Source organism: Chinchilla lanigera, unplaced genomic scaffold, assembly GCF_000276665.1.
Source record: "Chinchilla lanigera isolate Chin_1 unplaced genomic scaffold, ChiLan1.0 scaffold00103, whole genome shotgun sequence".
Classification (NCBI taxonomy): Eukaryota; Metazoa; Chordata; class Mammalia; order Rodentia; family Chinchillidae; genus Chinchilla; species Chinchilla lanigera.
The window spans coordinates 6,501,550-6,515,761 of record NW_004955504.1 but is presented as its reverse complement, the minus strand read 5'-3'; the positions used below and the strand labels follow the sequence as shown (position 1 = coordinate 6,515,761).

Genomic DNA, 14,212 nt, shown 5'->3' with positions numbered 1-14,212 from the left:
ATGCACACAGCAAACGCTCGAGTGTTTAACAGTAAGTGAAAATTAATCAACAATCAGCCATGGTCAAAGAGGATCAGAATGTATGATCAAATCTAACTTGTGCTTTCAGTCATCAGATTCAGATCTGATATTAACTGACTATGATCTTATTTCAAAAATATGGGCATGGCTTTTTAAAATAATATTTTAGTTCTGTCCTTTCATACTTCACTGCTGACTGCAAGAAGTAACTATATGATAAAAATTACTATATGAAAATAACTTGACATGTAGCCTTTACAAGTTATCTTAATGTGTCCTTTTAGTTAGCTCAATTTCCTTTTTGATGCTCAAATCTACATTCCAAGTTCCGGTAGCAAAGGGCCCTGCAACAGGGTCTGGGGATGCATTTAAGGCATCAGGCACCCACTGGTCCCATTTTCACACAGCAGATGATTCAGTCAAATGTCCTTCTTTCCCCATCCAGGAAGTCTACCTCACAGGATTAAGAAATATCGTGCATGGTTAAGTTTACAATAATGTATTACAGTAAAGACACACTGCTGGTAGCCGACCTCAGAAGCCTGCTCCTTACTTTGAACAATTGTTCTTACCACTTTCTGAAGCACTTCTGGAAGTCCTCTTTCAGGAGTGTCTTTAGATGGCATGTCACAGCTGCCTTGATATACTGAATCAATTAGAAATGTTTATCTTTCACAGTCATTTTGACTTTGAGGAAAAGCCATGTCTTTAGTTACTTTTCTGTCATTGCTGAGACAAAATACTTGACACTCAAAGTTAAAGGTGGAAAGGTTTATTTAGCTCACAGTCTGTAGAGGTTTCAGTCCAGAATGGGCTGGCTCCAAGGCAAAGTGGCATGGGAGAGGGGCATCAAAGAGTAGAACCATCTCACAGTAAGAAGACAGCAAAAGCAAGCAAGCAAGCAAGGGGCCTTGACAGGGTCTTTCTGCCCCCTTTATCTTATCCAGGCTACTCTGGGTGGGTAACACTCACACCTTAACCCTAGTGCCTTTGAGCCTAGCACTGCACTATGAATCAGTCCCAGCATCACACACTGTAGATCCAGCCACCTCTGACAAAGCCCCACCTATGACCACATGAGGCTTTGGGGGGCATCTAGACACAAGGCATAACAAGCCAGATGTTGCACAGTGGCAGTTTTGGTGAATAAGGAGGATGAGGGCACCATAATGTTTTTTTTTTGACAGAAATTACTATACATGTGAGCTATAAACTGTTCCAGGTAGTGGCAAGCACACTGGGATGAGTGCGTAGAAAGTGAGGGGGAGTGTTTTGAAGGAGATTAATGGCGATGCGTCTTTTATTGCAGCAAATCTTTTTAAAATTTAAACATTGTTGTTTTTGATCAACCATGTATGTATAAAGTGATCAAAAGTGCACTGTCTGACTGACTCTTTTTCCTGCCTGGAATGTCTCATTCTCAAGGTGGAGAATATATTGACCACCCTGATCCTCACCTCCATGGCTGGGCTGTAGGGAGGAGAACGGGGGCAGGGGAGCAGATTTGTGTGGGGTGGGGATGGGGAAGGGCTGTGCTTCCTGCACCTGGCAAGATTCACTGGTGCAGCGCACTGGCCTCGTTCTCGGGCTCCAATTCCCCGCGCGGTGCCCGGCCCTGTGACACTGCCACCTTCCGGGGACCTTGGCACTGACCCATGGCCTGGCTACGCTTTCTCCTTCACTGTACTTCTCACCTCCCTTTCTCTCCTTTCCCCGCTTGTCTTCATGTGCCTTTTGCTGCTTTGTCTTCCCTTCTTCCCTCCCTCCCTCCCTCCCTCCTCCCTCCCTTCCTTTTTTCCTTGTTTCTCTCCTAGGCCTTAGGGGTGCATAATAAGCATTGCTCGATTTGGGGGCATCCTGTAGCTCCGTGTGTTGACACCATTCTCAGTGTCTATTTCTGAATGGTTTGGTCGCTTGTCCCAGACCTGAGTAGCCTGCACCCTCCCTCCCTCCCACAGGGTCTACCTGACCCCCCACCATTGCCCCTTTGCCTCATTGCCTTCCTCACCTCCCTCACCTACCTCTCAGGACACCCACATTTCATCAGCCAGATTGCAGGAGCCGTTGTCCTTGCCCTGTTGCACTGCATGTTAATTACCCAGCCCTGGACTAGGGGGCTACGAGTCATGCAGGACGATCCCTTGTTGCTCCAGTCCCACATTCCCTCTTAAACCCAAGAGGGTGTGTGATGGCTCAACAGCAAGGAATGAGGGAGCAAACACCTGGATCCCACAGCAGGACAGCGCTGATGTCAGGGTCAGGACCTTCTCTGTCCCCTGTGCCGGCCTGTGCATTGTGGGAAGTCCAGCAGCTTCCCTGGCCTCTGCCCACCCGGACATGACAACCACATACCCCCAGCACTGGCCCTGGCCTCCTAAGTCACTGACCCGGATGAGAATCCACTTGAGTTTCTGAAATGGTGCATGTACAGGCAAGTTTTGCCTTGTCCCTTTGGCTTTGTGTCCTTCCTGAATGGTTTCATGGTTCTTCTGCATCACGCATTTATTTCACAGCGTTTACAGGACTGGCAGTCAACCCCCTTCCCCTCCGGGGGCTTCTGTCTCTCTGTGCTGCTTGAGTATTAAAGGAAAACCCCTGACAACTTAATCTAGCCGGGGTGCCTGCTCCACACGCTCTGTGTGCCCCTAATTTTATATCTGTGTATTTTCCTTTTCCTAGGGTAGGTAATGTGCCTATTTTGAGAGGAAATTTGCTCCTGCTGAATCAGAACTGGCTCATGTTTGACTTTATCCAGTGATTGTTTTTTGTCTGGCTGTTAGAAATTAAACAACTGAAATCCATAGAACAGGAAAAGACCATTGTTCCTGCCTTGTGCATAGCATACCCTTGATTTCACTGAAAGGATCAATTGTTACTGCACTTAATTGAGTTTGTCCTGCTACAAAGAGAGAAAATGAGGAAAGCAAATGTTAAATAAAACCATACATTTATGATCATATGGTTTTGGTTTTAATGTTAAGAGTAATAACAAATCTTAGTAATTATATTGATTCAAACTGTTTGGGCCAATTTTTTTAAGATGAGTAGCTAAAGGCAAATGAAGATGAATGTTTAGTACCAAGTACACTGAGAAAGATAGATCGCATTTTCTTTTCTGTTGCATTAAGCATACTGATAAATGCTCCTGGAGTTTTAAGTAGCCTGTGGTCATGTGAGATCTCAGTGGATGTAGAGAACTGCATGCAGGGGCAGCTGCCCTGTACAAAATGAAGCAGGAGGGGCTGTGGATATAGCTGAGTGGCATAAGTGCCTGCCTGGCAAGTGTAAGGTCTTGAGTTCAACTCCCAGTACCAAAATAAAATTAAAGAAGAACGAGGAGGAGCAGGAGGAGGAGGAGGAGGAGGTGGAGGAGGAGGAGGAGGAGGAGGAGGAGGAAGAGCAGGAGGAGAGGGAGGAGGAGGAGAAGGAGGAGGAAGAGGAGGAAGAGGAAGAGCAGGAGGAGAAGGAGAAGAAGGAGAAGAAGGAAAAGAAGAAGATGGACTTTGCAAAACTCTTGGTCCAGAGCACTGCACTTGGACCTTCAGGGTGAGAGCAGAGGACCCTGCAGCCTCCTTTGTGAGTCCCTCCCTTATTCATCTCTTTTGCTTTCTTAAAATGGTCACAGTGGTGACTACCAGGTCAGGGCCCAAAGCCCAGCTCCACGCTCAGAGGAGAGAAGCCTCTGAAGAGGGGAAACCATACCGAACACAGTTTCTCCAGGGATGCTCCCCAAATCAGATTTTGAACACCGTAGTTCTCCTGTGCCCAAGGTTCTTAGGGGCCAAATGAGATAACATTTCACGCTCAATTTGACAGAAACAAAATTCTTCCTTAGAGGAGCAAAATTCAGGCTTTCCTAATGGCCATAAATTTAGAAGTAGAATTCAACTACTCTGTATTTTTCCTTGTGCTGTAGCATTCGAAGAACTTAGAACAGAATGACAAGGTTTCCCTTCTCTCAAAGAATAATGCAACATGTGACATCTCAAAAATGAGAAAAATCCCAGCCATTTTAACTGAACTCCTTTTTTTTCCCCTGTACTGCCAAAAAAGCAGGCTGTGCTATGCTGCATAATGCACTTTCCTGAATGCCCTGCGTGGATGGAGGTGGCTGAACCTGCACCCACTTCTCTGATGAGAACATTCCTTGACTGGCTGCAGAGGAAAAATGACAACTTTCCTCTTGTTTCTCTAGTGTCACTGGGGCTGGGCACAGGCATTACTTCAAAGGCAGCACATTAAATTTACAACTTGAGCTAGGCTCAGTAGCATGCAGGTGCTGGGTGCGATGACACACACCTATAATCCCAGCCCCTAGGGAAGCTGAGGTAGGAGGATGCCAACTTTGAGACCAGACTACACAATTTGGTGTGACCCTGTCTCAAAATAAAATTTTATAAAAGCCTGGAGATGTTCCCTTGGTTCACTGTCCCAAATGCAAAAGAAAAAGTGAAAAAAGAGGGGAAAAGTTAAGTACTAAAACTGGCAATTCACCACAAGGTTTGAGTTCTGCATTGCTGATAAAGTCATCAGCTCACTGTAGCTGCAGATAGCTTATTCTGTGTATCAAAGGGAGCAGAATCTGTTTTTATGGATTCAGAACCTTGGATGAGCTGCACGTAGCCCTTTTGAAAAGCATGACAGAAATTATAAAAAGCTGTAGAACTACTTACATATATTTCACACAAATATTATCTTAGAGACAAATGGTCAGTTGTCTCAGCAGCTAACAAGTGTTCCTTGTCTGTTCAGCGTTCTTCTGTCTAGCCTGAAGCCCCTCCCAACTTGACATTTAGAAACTTTACAAAGGAAGCACAACTGCTTATTAAAGGGAATGAAAGAGCTGCTTTATACTTATCTTACACTTTATAATTTTCAGAAGGCTCTTATTCAGGATCTCATTTTAGGATTTTGGACATTTAAGTTCCTAGAATTATTTTGCTGGCTAGTGGGAGTGTTTTGATTAGAATCCAGGGCTCTGTGTATTCTTCTTCCTGCTGTGTCCTGTTCCTGCTATTGTCCTTGCATGCTAGCGAAGAGGCAATCTCTTAGTGACAAAGAAGGAGAACAGGGCACCCCTCCACTGCCTTTGTGGAGGAGTCCGAGGTCTTGCCATTTGCACCTCGAGTATCAGTGTTTGAAAGCTGTGAGTTAATCACTGCATAGGGCACACTGTGGATGGGCCTTTGAAATTGCTTTAAAAATTAGATACTTAGATCTTTAGTTAGATCTAATATTAACATCCCATGCAGATTTGCACATTGAATTTTTTTCTAAAGAAGTACTCAAATTTTAGCATGAAGTTTGATTGAATATAGTATGTAAATAAATATAGTATATTTAATGTAGAATTTCACTATACATTACATAGTGTATACCAATGATATAAAAGTGTCTCCATATTTATCTGTCTCCCTATATTTATATATAAATAAATATAAATCTATATCTGTACCAAACACGTGCAGAGTTTTCCCAGTCCTTATTTCCTGAGGAAGACAACTGTTTCCATACCATTTACATTGTTTTAGGTATTAGAAATGATCTGAAGACAGCTGAAAATACCCAGGAAGATGTGTGCTTGTTGTTTGCAAATTTTACAGAGGGACTTGGGCATCCTCCGTTACGGTCATGCAAGGAAGTCCTGGGATCGGCCCCCATAGATGCTGAGGGACCACAGTACTGCATTTCCATTTGGATGGAAATGTAGACTTAATTTTTGCACACATATGTACATCTGATGGAATGATAGGGTTTTCAAGTGTCAACTAGGAACTGTGATTTTGGTTGGGTAAAAGGCTCCTGCAGTCCTGATAAGTGCACTGTTGTGAGGAAGCTGTGGTCCACATAAGCCTGCCTAGCTGCCAGCTCCTTTCTTCTCCCTAACGGGACAGGTGGGTCAATGGCCAGGGTGCCACCGAGCACACCCGAAGAAGTCAACTGTGTCTCCTGCCATCTTTTCCTAAGCAGAAGAGACCTGTTGGGAAAAGAAAAAAAAAATATGAAAATCTATAAAGGAAAACCAGTTAACTCATGAAGAAAATGGCACTAAAACTTACACTTTCTCTCCTGGGGCCCTGTGTCCTTGAAACAAAGGGGACCTTGGCTGGCCCCAAGCCCTTTCTGTGAGTCAGGAACCGTGCCTCTTGGCTATCAACTCAAATAGACTGTGTCTGGAAGTCAAGGACAAGCTGGCCTCCACAAGGATCACAGGCACACGTGGGCTGTTTTAATTTCCCAATGGTGTCATCCAAATGCAGATAGACGACTCTCCTTAGTAACTGCAACAGCCATGGGGCAGCGGGCTGTGTGGGCCTTGGAGCTGTGCATTGTGGCTTCTTGGAGAACCAGTGCCTGAGCACAGTTTTCAAGGGGTAGAAATGGAAGAGAAGGAAAAATTTATAAATGAGAATAGGAAAATCAGGGACATTGAAATATGCTGATTTGTAAGAGAAACCTTTAGCAGAATCTCCTAAGAGGACTTCCATAGAGATTGAGCCCCTATTTCAAAGTGGTGATTCTTAGCAGTACTTCAAGCAAGTTCAGATAAGCCAAGAAAAGGCTGAGTCTGTAGCAGGAATTAACAAAGCAATTTGCCAGGTGATTTTCTACAGGAGAATTGGAGTGTTCGAATCACCATCAAAAGGAGAATAATTATTACAAAAGCCTGGCACTCGATGCCGTTTTCTTTCATCCCTAATTTTGACTCTCCAGCTCTTAAGTTTATCTTGTGTTGAAAAGCTAAACACTCCCATTTCCGTCATTTTCAGCTTTGCATTCTATTTGGCTTGAATTAATCTCTCTTTAAAACAAGTTGGTCATTAATTTAGATGTGTGTGTGTGTGTGTGTGTGTGTGTGTGTGTGTGTGTAGGATTCACACCCAGTCTTCTCCTAGAACCAGGGAAGCAGTTTGTGTATTAAACCCAAGAGAATTTCCAGCGAGTTAGCCCAGGATGTACGGGGCGGAGCGGGTCCACAGAGCTGGGTGAGTTTGGAGACTGAGCTTGAAGGCACCAGCTGCACCCCTTGCTCCGCGGTTGTTCTGGAAGGACCTGTGCCTGATAACCTGTTGGCCGGGCCTCAGGGCCATGCTGGGCTGTCCTCCGGGTGCTCCTCCACTGTCTTCCACTGATCTCCTGGTGACCAAGTTCACCGAGAACGTGACCCTTTACTCCTGTTAGGTTCTGTTCTTCGCAGACTCCTCTGGGCTGCTTAGGGCTGCATCCGGCCCCATCCTTTTAGAGAGACACCGCGCTGGCCTCCTTGTCGGGCTGCCCTGCTTACTAGCATGGATCGCTTTCCTTCCTTCTGGACATTCAGCTCAGGGAAGCGGATCAGAGGCAGCAGCTGCGTCATTCTGGTGATGGCCTCGTTATTAGAACACACTCCTTCATCCTCTTCTGTAGTCCAAATAACTGTGTCCCCTCGTTGTCCTATTTCTCTGATTTTTTTTTTTAAATGACCAGTTTCCCTCACCCTGCCTTTCCAGCGTGCACGCTGCTGCATCCTGCTTATCGCACAGCCCAACCAGCCCTCTGTCCCGCAGGCTGCGATGGGTCCCGGGACCACTCCAGTCTGCACTCTCATTTGTACTTTGTTCTTCTGTCGGAGATTAAGATCGACACCCCTTGTGCTATCTTGATTGCTCCCCCTTTCATGATTGACTAGCAGCCCTTGCCGTCTCTTCTCCAGGTCTGTAGAAATCAGCTTTGATCCTATCTTTTCAATCCAGATGATTCTTGGGGAATAATTTATCCTTAACTGTGTTGCTCATGATAAAGTGGCTGCCTCTGGTGAGTTTATACCTTGTGGCTGCCTCTGGCTTAAAAAAATATATAGAAAGAGTTCCTGTACATCCTGTCCTGTTTTTGAAAAAGTTTTAAAGCAGTAACAGAAACAAATCAAATGTCCACCCTTCTGCTCTGTTTGTGATTTTCCACGCCCCTCTTTAGTACCGTGTCATTATCACGTCTGTGTCACCCATTATGACCAATGAGCATACCCTGTTCTCCTCACTTTGACCTCGAGCTTGAAAACCCCTGGGTCTCTGCCCCCACAGTGGGGTTCTGCTGCCCTTCCTTGGTGTCCACTAGGACAGGGCTAGCTGCATGGTTCTTGGAAGTCTTTCATTTAATTCTTTACCCTCTGACTTATAAAAACACCATAGAACAAAACAAAACAAAGTGAGCTTCTTCAGCGCTGGTACCTTCCTCTGCTACCCCACGTACTGTCCCATTTATACTTCTGAATTCTTCTGGTAGTTAACTTAGACTGCACTGGGTATTTTCTTTCTCACCTTAGCAGTCAACAATGATCTGCTGCTGTCAGGATTAGTGATGCCGTTAGGGGACATATCTACCTTTGACACCTCATTTCTCATTTAGAAAGCAAATTCCGACATCTGAGCACCTTGCATTCTCAGAGCTCGGCTGTGCATTAGACTTGGGGGTGCCCATCCGCGTTGTCATTAAGACCGGGCTTTGCTGGAGGTTGAGAGGGCTATTGTCTCATGGAATCCAGATTGGCCACATTTTCTGCTTGCTGTGCTTCAGATAACCCTAACATCATGGAGCCTCCCTCAGGCCCACTTCCCTGGGCTTGTCAGTTTGCTGGGTTCTGGCTTTGTCTTTTCATACCTAGCTTTCCCTGGTCTGCGCATGCCAAGAGCCGGAATTATGAAAGTGGTCTCCCTGCCCTGCTCCAGCACTCCGTTTTCCCCATGTCCAGCTTATGTTCTACGTTCTTTCCTGAGTGGTCCATTCATGACAAACATGAGATAGATGTAAAACTTTATGCAGTGAAAACATTTATTGCTTTCTTCCCCTCGCATTGAGAGCCTAGCACAAACTTGCTCCCGGGCCCACCCAGCTTACGCTGGGACTCTTCTGTGCTCAGTGAAGGTGTCATGCTTTCTCTGCCTCCGTGCCTTGGTGTGGTCCCCTCCCTTGGCCTGACTGTTTTCCCTTCCTTTACTCAGTAAAGTCCTGCATGCATCCAATGAGCAGCCGCAGAAAGCCTCACTAAATCTTGCCCTTTCTTTAAAGGGAATCAGAATCAGAAGCATCGACTCATCCCGGTACGCTCCCTCACCTCCTCCCTGCCATTTCCCTTCGGAGCTGGGTAGTAGGTCCTTCCTCCATGACTCCCCACTATGCATATGCACAGATCCACAGGAAATGCCTTGGCCCTTAATTTTAATTTTTCTGTCTACATTATGACTTCTATCACTGCACCTACCAAAGAGTAGGTGGTCATCAGTCCCATTGATGAGGAGCTTTGTGACATACCTCCTTGCCTGTCATTGCAGTGGCCACCTCTCCAATCTTCTTTGAATGCTTTGCCCTCCTTTCAGTATTGGGCTTTGACTTATATGTCTTGGAAAGCGTTTCCTTATACTAGTCCTTGTATCTGCACTTTTCAATCAACAATGAAAATTATCTGTAGATATTGTCTGTGTAACTAATGGAGTTTGAGTCCTTGAAAAGGAATTCCAATCAGTAGACAGTTTCACAAGATCTTAGTGGGGAAGCATCTGCAATGTTTTCATGAAGTCCTGAGGAAGTTTGCCAAGGCACTGTTTCTTGAGCAGCATCTAATTTGTTCATTTTATTTTCCTAATACATGTGCAAGAAAATTTAAAGTTTGCTCTACAATTCAAAATGAATCCATGTTAAAAGAAGGCATGTGGTTTGAGGATTTATCTGAATGTGATGTTTTCTACATGCATGTGCTCTATTGAACAAGTGTGCAGCTACAGAAAGTCGGTTTGACATAATTAACAGCTCTGTTTTTTTTTTGGTCAACATCAGAGAGGCTTCATTATTTATTTTTTATTAGCCAGCCAAAATGTACTATGACTCACCATGTCTCTTGTCTCGGGCCTTGCTAACCTGTTTCTTATGATTTTATTTTTCTCCAGGAGGAGTGCCAGAACTACATCCGGGTGCTTTTGGTGGGTGGCGACCGGTTATTCACCTGTGGGACCAACGCTTTCACACCTGTGTGCACCAACCGCTCGGTATGGCTTCATTTTGAGCCTCAGAGGAACTTAACATGAGGAGAAGCCAAATGTACTTTTCAAACCTTAGTTTTCAATGCATCTCTGTATATCAAGGAGTTGCTTTTTAATTTAGAACAACTTTTAAAAAATTGAGTAATTTATTAATTCATCTCTAATCATTTATATAAGGACCTGGAAATAATAATAGCTTACATAATTACATTTAAATGTTTCTAAACTATTTCAATCAGCATTTTCCCTAGTGAGCCCAACCACTAATCATAAATATATTATATTCTTGTACTGAGCTTTATGGTAGAGTTACTATCAAGTATTAAGATGGTACAAAATCACAGTCCATTGAAAGAAAATGTAAGCTACAAATTGGATGAGAAGCATATCAAAAAGTACACCAAAAGAAATACAGCCATAAACAAAGCAAAGCTATAGCTGATCCTCTTTTCTTTAATGTGTTGTCATAGTGGAATTTTCAGTACACACATCCTTTTGCAGTAGCACGCCAGGGTCATCAGGCTCCTGTCTGATCTTCTTAACTCAGGATATTAATTTAATCTGCCTTGGGGAATGTAATGGGGAAATGCCATTATGTTAATTTCCTAGTAGCACAACTTGGCTCATAACCTTAATTTATCATCTGTTGTTACTAATCATTATTTTCAAGTTAATGCTCAGTTATGGGAAAAAAGGGGGAGGAGGAGGAGGAGGGATGCCACTCCCAGCTCCTGGGTTCATACTCTGCTCTTACCACTTGATATCAACGCAGTCATTCAGTGCTTAGCATCTTCCCATGAGGGTCTTACTCTTTAGACCCTTCCTTAATAGAAGAAAAACGAGACCTGAGGAGCTGAAGTCACTTCCCTGAGCTCTGTATGCAACAACAAAGTGAACAGTGTCTGTATCCAACCGCCTAACGTCTGCAGGGTTCACTGAAGTCGGGAGCACAAAACTGATTTGTGCCCAGATCTTCCAGTACCCAGAGAGCTTTTCTCATTGTATGAGTGGTTGAGAATCCCACAGTTAGGAAGCAGTATTCATGCAAGATGACCACGGGACACCTAAGTGGCCCTCAGTCACACGCAGGGTCCAGGCTCATATGTTTATAACTAGTTATTTGTTGATGGTAAGTAAACCATCACACTTGCTAAGGAGAAACAAAACCTTCATTTTCTAAACAAGTCCAATGTAACTGGTTTAACTCTAATGATTGGAAGAGTATCGCATGGCTATATAATGCTAAGTGGGTCTCTCAAACCTGAAATAAACAAAAATATGTATATATACATAGTGTGCTCTACAATGCTTTTGAATATGCACATATCCTTATGTGTGGGGTCAGCATTTAAAGCCATTCTTAATCTTCTGATTCACTCACATTGATAAAGTTGTACAATAATTTTTATTATGATTTATATATCTGTAAATATCGAACTTGGACTCTTTACTAAAGTGAATAGTAGGCAATAGTCATGCATTATAAATCAAAGCCATATCTAGAGTAATCTTACTTCATCCTTTGTAAGCATTCAATAGCATGAGATTCATGAAGTCTTTAGGGATGGGGCAGACAGAGTGATTGATGGATTCTCTAGCCAGGACCACAGTGGGCTGTTTTCATAAAGTCTGAGTGCGAAAGTTTCTCGTCTCTTACGTGCCCCAGAGAGTTTATGGTCTACACTTCTCCAGTGATTGTGAAAGATGTAATCCATTAGTGCCTTCAAAGGGGCTTCTCAGAGGATAATTCATTTCCCTCTCCTCTCCACTCACAGCTGAGTAACCTCACTGAGATCCATGATCAGATCAGTGGCATGGCCCGCTGTCCCTACAGTCCCCAGCACAATTCCACAGCCCTCCTCACAGCCAGCGGGGAGCTCTATGCTGCAACAGCCATGGACTTTCCAGGGCGAGACCCTGCCATTTACCGAAGTCTGGGCATTTTACCCCCGCTCCGCACCGCGCAGTACAACTCCAAGTGGCTCAATGGTAAGCACTGCACTCACACCCACTGTCGCAGCTCCTGTGTTTGTGACACCTAGTTATTTGTTGCTGGCGTACAAACGGTCACACTTGCTAAAGAAAAACAAACTTCATTTTCTATAAAAAATCAAAAGTAACTGGTTGAATATTAATGAGCATTGCCTGGCTCTTTGGTGTTAGCATGTGATCTTACCAATACTATACACCCTGATAACAGGTCTATTGTTGATGTGAACATTCATCGACATTTTGGTGTTTTTTTCCTGTGTGTGCTTGAAATCTAGGATATGTGACCCTGAGTCATAGGTGTATGCGAACTCATAGGCTTTCCTGCTTAACTTCTGTATTGTGTATTCTAAAACAAATTACTAGTATTTCATGACATTTTCAGACAGTGTGTAAAGGAATGCATTTAGCTACAGATAACTCCAAGTAATTTGGCCATCAAAAAACTTATCACTCTCACCCGGCAGTGTGGCAAGGTACCTTCAGAACCAGATAGCTCTGTGCCTGAGAGCTGACACCAGTCCAAGTCTTCTCACCAGTTTGTGTCAGGTTGGTCCTGGGGCTGGCTGTGCTCAGCACAGGTACAGAGTCACTGCTGGGGTCACAGCCCTTGCCAGGTCCAGATGTTGCAGTATCCTCTGAAAAAAGTGGCATCCCGCCAATGTCCCTTTCTTAAGAAATGGCATCTAAAGGGAGGAATCCAGTTGCTACTTCCTTGGGGACAAAGTTTGTGCTTCCCATGTGGAAGCTGATGGAATCCTTTAGCTCTGGGCCAGAAACTGGTCACCTGCTCTTGAAGGCACGAGATAACGCCTCCAGCCTTCCATGTTGGGGTCGGCTGTGCACAAAATCTTACGTGTGCTGGCTGAAACCCAGCCCTCTGGCTCTGTGTACAAGTGAGTGTGTGTGAGTGGCCACACACACATAGACCCCCTCACGAAGGCAGTGTCTGTGCTTTCTGTGTCATCCATTGCCCAACATTTATTTGCAGGTTTACATAAAGATATAGTCTTCAGCTTGCCATTATAATATTTATTATTTTGATATTTCAAGATCTGTAGGATTTATTTGCTCAGCATAAGTTCGTGAAGTAGGCCAGAGTTTCTTACCTTCAGTCATACTGATGTGGGGGCCTGCTCACCCCTTGTTATGGGAAAAACACTGTCTGTGTTGCATGTTGCAGCATGTTTACCAGGATCCCTGACATGCACCAATAAGAAACTGGTAGCACCAGTTGTAAAAAAAAAATTTCCTGCAACAAATTGTGCTGCTACAAACATGGGTGCACATATATCGCTGTAGTATGATGTTAATTCTTCTGGGAAAATACGGAGAAGGGGAATAGCTGGGTTAAATTGGACCTCCAATCTTAATTTTTGAGGTATCTCCAGACTGATTTCCAAAGTGGTTGCACCAGTCTACATTGTCACCAAAGTTGAAGAAGGGCACAAAATCGTGGAAACAACCCAAACACCCATCAGCTAAGGCGTGCATAAAAAGATGTGGTATTTTTATACAATGGAGTATTACTTAGTTATAAAGAAAAATAAACTTGAGGCTTTTATAGGTAAATGGATGCAACTAGAAACCATACTCATAAGTGAAATTAATCAGATCTGCATGTGTAAACACTGTATTTTCTCTCTAGTGTAGGAACTTAAAAGTGTAAATAAAATCTGAAAGGTACAATAGATATTGTGAAAGGCAAAGAAACTGTTCCATAGGAAAGAATAACTGGGATGAGGGAAAGGAGAAAAGAAGGAAAGAAGGAAAGGCAAAAAAAATGTATACACACAAGATAGCTAAGATAATTGTACTACTAATTTCTACCTGTTTATTGAAAGAAACAGTTAATGTTTAATTGTTTCATCAATCTTACATACCTATATCTGGTAATTGGAATAACAACTTTGAAGATAACAATAAATAATACAATAACCATTGCTGATTTCCTACCATCTTGTTTTGAAATTCTGTATCATTTTTATAGTTTCTGTGTTGTTTTGTTTTTGGTTTTTTTTTCTCTTAAAAAAAAAGTTTCATAAATTCTTAAATATCCCCCAGAGGGAAAATTACCCTTAGTAGAGAGCTACTGATTTTGACTTATTACTCATGTATATATCTTTATATATATATATCTTTATATATATCTTTATATATATATCTTTATATCTTTATATATATATCTT

At 43.4% G+C, this 14,212-nt stretch overlaps 1 protein-coding gene across 2 annotated transcripts in view; it reads left to right on the top strand.

The window, feature by feature from the left end:
* Nucleotides 1-14,212, top strand: part of Sema5a (sema domain, seven thrombospondin repeats (type 1 and type 1-like), transmembrane domain (TM) and short cytoplasmic domain, (semaphorin) 5A) — a 348,199-nt gene that overhangs the window by 176,184 nt on the left and 157,803 nt on the right. For both annotated transcript variants that reach the window (XM_013505908.1, XM_005407077.2), the window contains 2 exons: nucleotides 9,942-10,040; nucleotides 11,810-12,023. In XM_013505908.1, coding sequence (XP_013361362.1) covers nucleotides 9,942-10,040; nucleotides 11,810-12,023 — 313 coding nt within the window. The remainder of the gene's footprint in view (nucleotides 1-9,941; nucleotides 10,041-11,809; nucleotides 12,024-14,212) is intronic.